The 7,377-nt window shown below is 42.3% G+C and overlaps 2 protein-coding genes across 2 annotated transcripts; one reads left to right on the top strand and one right to left on the bottom strand.

Annotated features, from left to right (window-relative positions):
* Positions 1-1,190, bottom strand: LOC119658115 (tRNA methyltransferase 10 homolog A). Its single transcript, XM_038065382.1, is given in 8 exon segments — positions 1-254; positions 317-473; positions 475-783; positions 785-822; positions 944-1,012; positions 1,015-1,056; positions 1,059-1,136; positions 1,181-1,190. Coding segments are annotated over 8 exon segments (879 nt in total). The 3' UTR covers positions 1-78.
* Positions 1,191-1,378: 188 nt separating this feature from the next.
* LOC119657446 (deubiquitinase OTUD6B) lies at positions 1,379-2,780 on the top strand. The gene is given in 3 exon segments (XM_038064357.1): positions 1,379-1,764; positions 1,767-2,039; positions 2,041-2,780. Coding segments are annotated over 3 exon segments (927 nt in total). The 5' UTR covers positions 1,379-1,566; the 3' UTR covers positions 2,497-2,780.
* The last annotated feature ends 4,597 nt before the right edge of the window (positions 2,781-7,377 follow it).

Here is a 7,377-nt window from a genome sequence, read left to right as displayed (position 1 = left end):
GTTCTTGTGAATTTAAGAAATTTATTGGCCACCTAAAATGTAACTTTAGCTGTTATTCAGCTTTTGGGGTCCTCATCTTCAGGGATTTCTACTTTTGTTGACTGTCATCAGCAACCTTATCTGCCTCAGTTTCTTCCACTTCTTATCATTTTCAGTTGCGTCCTTTGCCTTTGCCCCTTTCCGCATCGGAAGTATGTCCAATATAGTCTGCTGCCAAGGCTTCCCCATCGACACATTCAGAAGCATATCAAATACTGAAAACATTAAAAAGTCAGTCAAACATGGCCAATTCGTTCAAGCTCGATAGTCAGCTCACCGTGAACCGTGCTCAACACAGTTCGTGTTTTAATGTCAACATAATCATTTAGGGGTAGCCTGGCAGTTCGTAGCCCCAACTTTTCCGCTCGGTCAAGGCACAGTCCTTTATGATGGTTGTGGTCCACAATTCCTCCAATCACGTAAAAAACGTCTTCCCTCACGTTCTTTGAGCACATTATCCGAATCACTGGTCAAGAACACAATTTTGGGATTTATCACAAATTTCCGTGAAGGGTTTAAATGCCAATGCACATCCCAGTTTTGATAGCCGTCGTTTCGCTCCAGGCACTTGTGTATCCTTCCGTTTTCCTTTACGCCAGCGAAATGCAACTTGGCAGGGCGATTCGATCGGCGATTAATTGTGTAAATTCGCAGAAGTTGCTTAACGCATTTCGCAACGTCTTTGTCGATCATTAGATCATCGTAGTCTAAGTCGACAATGATCTGGAGGAAGTTGTCGCTGTTTTTCGGCTTTGTTACGCTTCAGTTCCTTACGTCCGGGACCTACGGGTATCGGATTAATTGCTGTTAATTATCATCAATTACTTCAGTGATTGGAGTGCCTGATCAAAACTGTATTACGATACACGCACATTTCTCCACTTCCAGGAAATAACAACTTTACCTGTTCTGGTCGGTAGACCTTTGGCGAACGCCCTCTGCCTTTTTCTGTTATATTTTGCACGCTCCTTAGTCTTTTCTCCTTCTTTTTGATTTCCCACTCAGCCAACTTTTTTACTTCTTCACTTGCCTTTTCGACATCGGCTGTTGCTGTGTCGTTGGATCCACTGTCTCGCCGCCATTTGAATTGCTTTCCTCTAGTTACATTTCTTCTCTGCAGGCAGGTTATCTTCAGCGCAACCTCCAGTCATTTTATTGAAAATCCTTGTAAATCTAAGTGTTTACCAGTTGAATCAAGCACGGCGCGATTTGACGTCTGTTTGACATATCTCGCATGTGTTCAACATACTTTCTTCTGTGCCTTGACCTACAGAATTTGCTAGTTGAGGAATCATCCCAGAAGTAAAAATGAGCCGCTGTAACTTAAACCTAGCAACGGATGTCAAACGGGATTAAAATGATTGTCAGTGAGGATTTAGGCGATTCTTTCGTCGCGATCTCTCGGGAAATTAAAATTTTCAGTGAACAAGAAATTATCCACGAAGCGTAAATAGCTGCTAGTATTTAAGCGCTTGAGCAGTAACTGTTTACATTGGCGTGACATGCAGTTTTAATTGAATTAGAAGAATGGCCGATAGTTTAGAAGACGGCGATAATGATGAGTCTATATCGAATCGTCATCGAAGAGAACGCAAGGATTTGCAAGCCAAAATTCAATCTCTCAAGAAAAGTGCGTCGAAGGGTGACAAGAAGAAACGAAAGGAAGTTCTTGAGGAGATAGCGAAGCTTGAAATCGACTTGGACAAGAAGCACGCCAAGAATTGAATGAATTGAACAATGCGAAAAGTGCGCAGACGACCGCCGACGCACAATCCAATGTCGTCGAACCTCTTCCAGACAGCGAGACCGGAATAGATAGTCAACCACAAGTGCAATCACGAGTAACAAAAGCTCAGAAGCGCCGCGACAAGAAAGCCAAAGAAGAACGCGAGCGCGAGGCGGAGATCCAGGCGCAAGAGGAGCTCAACAAGAATGGTCCGCGGATTGTTGAGTTGCAGACAATCTTGAAGAAACTATCAGAGCGCGGTCTCGCCCTCCACCTCGATCCCCTCCGACGGCGATTGCTTATACAATGCAGTTATCCATCAGTTGGATGTGACTGGACGCAAAATGCACGATGTCCGCTACCTCCGCAACGAAACTGCCAATTATATCGTAGAAAATAAGGACACTCTCATCTGCTACATGACCAATCCAGAGACTGGCGATCTGCTCACCGACGAGGAATTCTCGAAATACTGCGACTCGATACGCGACACTCCGGCGTGGGGCGGCCAGGTGGAAATCAAGGCACTCTCGCATGTCCTGCACGTTCCGATCGAAGTTCTCCAGGCTACCGGGCCGCCCACAATCCAGGGAGAAGGCGAGTTCCCAGGTCCTCCACTAATCCTAACGTACCACCGCTTGATGTACAGCCTCGGCGAGCACTACAACTCGACGAAGAAACAAGGCATCGTCACAGAGGATGCCAACGACTCCAGTCAAAATGTTATTTGACAAACTTCTCCGATATTAACTAGCGAAATTCAGGTGAAACAGTGGCGAGAGCAGCTCTTCGAACTCCGTGGAAATGTCTGAAACTATTCGAGGCCCAATGTGTTCGTTTTGTAATTCGAAAGCGCAATTTAGAGAACGTAAATATCATCAAGTTTTGAGTTGCAACGGACGAAAGTTCGTTACATAAAGTCGTATCCACCTTAAATTTAAGAGAAAATCAGTAAAAAGCTTTTATTTTTATTTGTACAGGGATTTCCGCAAAATATATCATGGAATAATTCGCATCGATGCATTTTTATTGAAACTATGAAGAAATTTGTTCTTTTGGTTTTTGGATGCCTGCGAACTAGGCGTTACTTGAGCCACATTATTTTAGTTATTAAGCTGGTTGGGGCTAGGTAATATTTTTGAAATGATTTGTTTGGATTGGAGAATGGTCAAAAGATCATTCTGGTCGACCGAAGTCGACTTAGCGGGGGCAGCAATTCCAGGAACGTAAAAAGGTGGCGAATTTGACGTAAAGGGCCGTTTGCCAGAAGCTCAACTGAAGTGTCTCATAGACATACGCTTCCATACTATAGTGCTGGCCAGGCTCTTCGATGCGGAGGGTGCTGTTGGATACTTCAGTCTCTCACGTGTCATTTTACACGATTTCATCATCATCAACGGCGCGACAACCGGTATCGGGTCTAGGCCTGCCTTAATAAAGAACTCCAGACATCCCGCTTTTGCGCCGAGATCTACCATTTCGATATACCTAAAAACCGTCTGGCGTCCCTACCTACGCCATCGCTCCATCTCAGGCAGGGTCTGCCTCGTCTTCTTTTCCTACCATAGATATTGCCCTTATACAGTTTCCGGGCTGGATCATCCTCATCCATACGGATTAAGTGACCCGCCCACTGTAACCTATTGAGCCGGATTTTATCCACAACTTGACGGTCATGGTATCACTCATAGATTTTGTCGTTATGTAGCCTATGGAATCGTCCATCCTGATGTAGGGGGTCAAAAATTCTTCGGAGGATTCTTCTCTCGAACGCGGCCAAGAGTTCGCAACACGATTTCACGTGTCCTTAAACTAATGTGCAGGAAGACATCGGAACTTAGAAACACAACTTTGTGAGCGCTTTAATATTGATTCCAAACTTCAGTTGTCCTCTGTCTTCATAGTTTCCTTCACGATAATAATGATCATCTGGGAGTAAAATTGTTCGGCCAGGGACCACAGAATCAGGTCGTACGCCGTATAATTTATTTTCTGGGAGTTTCGAAACAGAGCCGCCGGATATGGTTCCAGCTCACCTTGAAGTCAATGCAACGGTGGTTCAACGATGTGTTCCTCTATTACTTCTTACGGTTAATTCGACCGTTATTGTGTCACCATTACGTCGATAATCAGGATAGCTTGGAGGTCTTTTGAAACCTCTATGCAGGGACGGATTCTGACGTTTCTGTTGGGAATTTTTCCACCAACAATCCCTAGTTCTTGCATGAGCTAAATAAATGCCTTGCAGTAATTTTTTTTTTTTTTAATTTGAAATTCTTATATTTAAAAGAATACCAATTATTTTTCAAAAACTGTTATTGTAAACTTTATTAGACTGCTCTATATAAATGATTTTAATCATTACTGAAAACAAGTCTTGAACTTTGATGAAATTTTAAACAACCATTGCCCTGAACTGCCGAAAAAAGTCAGCATTTTCTCAAACGAACACTCTAATTAATTTCAACAAACTCCTAATCGACCATACCCTCAATATTAAACAAAATTAAGATTTCAGCATGACCGAACAAGCCCATATCCGCGAGGAAACAGACTTCCACAAAATTTCACCGAATTGTTTCAGATTTCCAACAAATATTTAGCAATCTCTTCATTACAGTCAATTAAACGACTATTAAAACTCAAAACCAGGACAGTACCTCTTTTTCAGATATGCCAACCTTGATGATGTGCATTTCAGCCATTTGGCAAATGGGTCAAAATTCTGCAGCCTTTTCTTCTTTTCCTGAACAACGGTGAGTTGACCTTCTTCAAATTTTATTCAGTCGTCAATCTGTCTCTGGGTTGGAAGTCTGCTACTTATTAATCAACAGTTGCAATGATAATAGCTCTGGAAGGCCATCAAAAGGACGCACCCGCTGCACAATGCTGTCCATATGATTGGGGTTCGACATTTCTTACATGTGACACGTTGGTATGTTAATCTTATGTAAGAAAATTCAATGCACATTTTTCTATCCGTATATAGCTATAAATCCAACATAATCCTTCATATTTTTTCAAACTACAAGACATACGTATATATTACAGCCATAGATATTATGCTCACCCTAAACAAACAAAATGCCTATTTGCGAATATTGTACATATATATGCGCATATATAATTTGATCGTACCCATATTTCTGATTTACTTCGTGCACAAAAGCATACATATGTACATATATAGTACGTATGTCAAATACGGCTGGTTTAATGTACAAATATATCTATCTGAATTAGACACTACCCGCAAACTTCATTAGCACACACCCCTGCCAATTTTTGTACTTCTGGGATGGACATAAGGGGTTGTCGGGTAAATTTGTAAAATGTGGAAATATGCTATTATTAACTTTATTTGTGCAGATATCGTAACCGGATGTATTTTGAGGCTTAGATTTCCTAGAGATACACCACTGTGTTTTTTCAGATTTTTCGGTCGGATAGGTTCTGAGAACGAGACCTGTTACACTTTTTGATGGTCATATTTTGACTCCCCTATGTTTCATCCGATATCAAATATGGAACCAGTTCCGAAAAGTACTAATTTAGCCCATTCGTTTGATACTCCACATTTTATGAATAAAATTTTGCACCCTCCATTCATATATATGAGGAGCCCTCCTTAAACTTAATACAAAATGGGGTGTGACAGACAGGCATCGACTGGATTCTAATAAGGCTTTGTTTCTCACGAAACCTTAAAAATAGTACAATTTACGTGATCTCATCTTCTCATGTTTATTATACAACCCTTCTCGTCTGATGAATTCCGCAGTCTCAGGACAAACCACAGTCAGCACTAGGGGCAGATAGGAAAGCTATTCTATATCTTCAGAAAAAAACGAGATTTTGGCGATTTTAAAGCCTTTCGAGTAAACGGACGTCCATGTGCAAACCCAAGTCGTTCGGTGCCGATGCCTAACTTTTTCGCCTAGAAAACGGACAAGTACACCTTTTCCTATTTCATCATTGCTGCCCTTCTTGATACTAGTCTAGTCAGATAGATAACTAGTCAAGAGGCTGATTACTTCACTATTAATAATGGGCCACAAAACTTTATGTTAATCCCGGTTCTATTTAATATATGCACATTGTCCTTACATTCCAAGGTTTCGATCAAAATAAACATTTTCCAATTGCATACTGACTTCCTCATGTGGAGGATCTGATCAGATGACATGCATTGTTTTCACGAATGAATCTGCTTGGCTTAACTTACCTCTAAATCTCCAGTGTAGTAGTTGTCGCAAAGTAAAAACGAGTGGAATTCTTCTGAATAAAATGCTCACCGCGCACGTCATCACCTTCTTGGGCAAGATAATCACGTACTTGCTGACCTTTGGAAGGAAATAATCTGGATCTCGATGCTTTAGTATCCCAGAACATTGCGTGCTTTGCGATTTTAACGTGGAATTAATGACTACAAGTCGTCAAATAAGACTGGTCTTGCACATATGCAATGAGAAGATTAAAAGCGGAACATGTCAGTGTCTCGAGCACGTTGGCAACTTTTATAACAAAGCCAAGCCAAGATAAGCAGCAATATACGACAACTGAAGCATAATTTCATGGGGAGTAAGAAAAGATTTCATTATTCAAACAGAAGTCCTTCGGATATATCAAGAAATTTCTTGCAAGAGCACAAAGAATTGGCTAGTGTCCGCACCCTGGCTTTAGCTAGACAATCGCAAAGAAATGCCTGAAAGTTTTTGCCTTCTCTCCGCAAATTCGACAATGCGAATTGCAGGATATGGGGAGTCTGGTGGCTTGATTTTTTATAAGCCGAAAGCCATGAGCAGACCGCGGTAATTCTGCACGCATTTGCAGGCACCTGGTCCAAAAGCTCTCGCGATCGGAGCTTCTTATGGGAGGACCCAATCCTTTGCCATGTGAAGCAAGCGGCTAGTAAGTAGTGCGAGTAGATTCTCCACCGAGTGACTGTCAAGAGGAGAGCCCACCTAGCTAGTCCGTCGATACTCTCAATATTCCTATAACCAGCAATCCACAGGAAAGTGACTTTAGTGGCACTCCCAGTCTATTCAGCGCGTCTCCACCAGCCTGAAGGATTTCACCATCAAGTACAAAGCTTCAATGGCCGCTTGGCTGTCGGTTTGAATATTATGCTTGGGGCTCGGATCATGGCCCAGCGATCGACAGGCTTGCAGTGTCACCGGAACCTCCACTGGAGTACATTCTCGGAATCCCGGAAGATTGATCGATTTGCCTACCTGGCGCTTAACCGAGAAACCCCCCCCATCTTTGATTCGTCAGTGAAAAATAGTGTGTCATAATTTCGCACCCGTCGACGATTTCCCACTCTGGCCTGATTGGAAAGCTCACGGTGAAATCCCTATTGGAGCACATGTCCAGAGCGCCTAATGTGCTTTCTCTAGGATGTTACTATATTCGTAATACTTCGCTCTGCATTATTTGGACTCACGTAGTCTGACAGCTTCATTGCAGTCAGGAAATTAAATTCTGTGTTTCCATTTTACATGTTTTTTGTGTTTTATGCCATCACCTTTCCCTTCTCCATTTTCGCACAACAAATTTATACTGTAGCTTCAGACAAGGGATACACAGGGGGAGAAGCACAGAAACAGGAG

This window comes from Hermetia illucens, chromosome 5 (assembly GCF_905115235.1).
Source record: "Hermetia illucens chromosome 5, iHerIll2.2.curated.20191125, whole genome shotgun sequence".
NCBI classification, from domain to species: domain Eukaryota; kingdom Metazoa; phylum Arthropoda; class Insecta; order Diptera; family Stratiomyidae; genus Hermetia; species Hermetia illucens.
The sequence above is the reverse complement of the archived record's forward strand: the minus strand, read 5'-3'. Positions and strand labels throughout refer to the sequence as shown.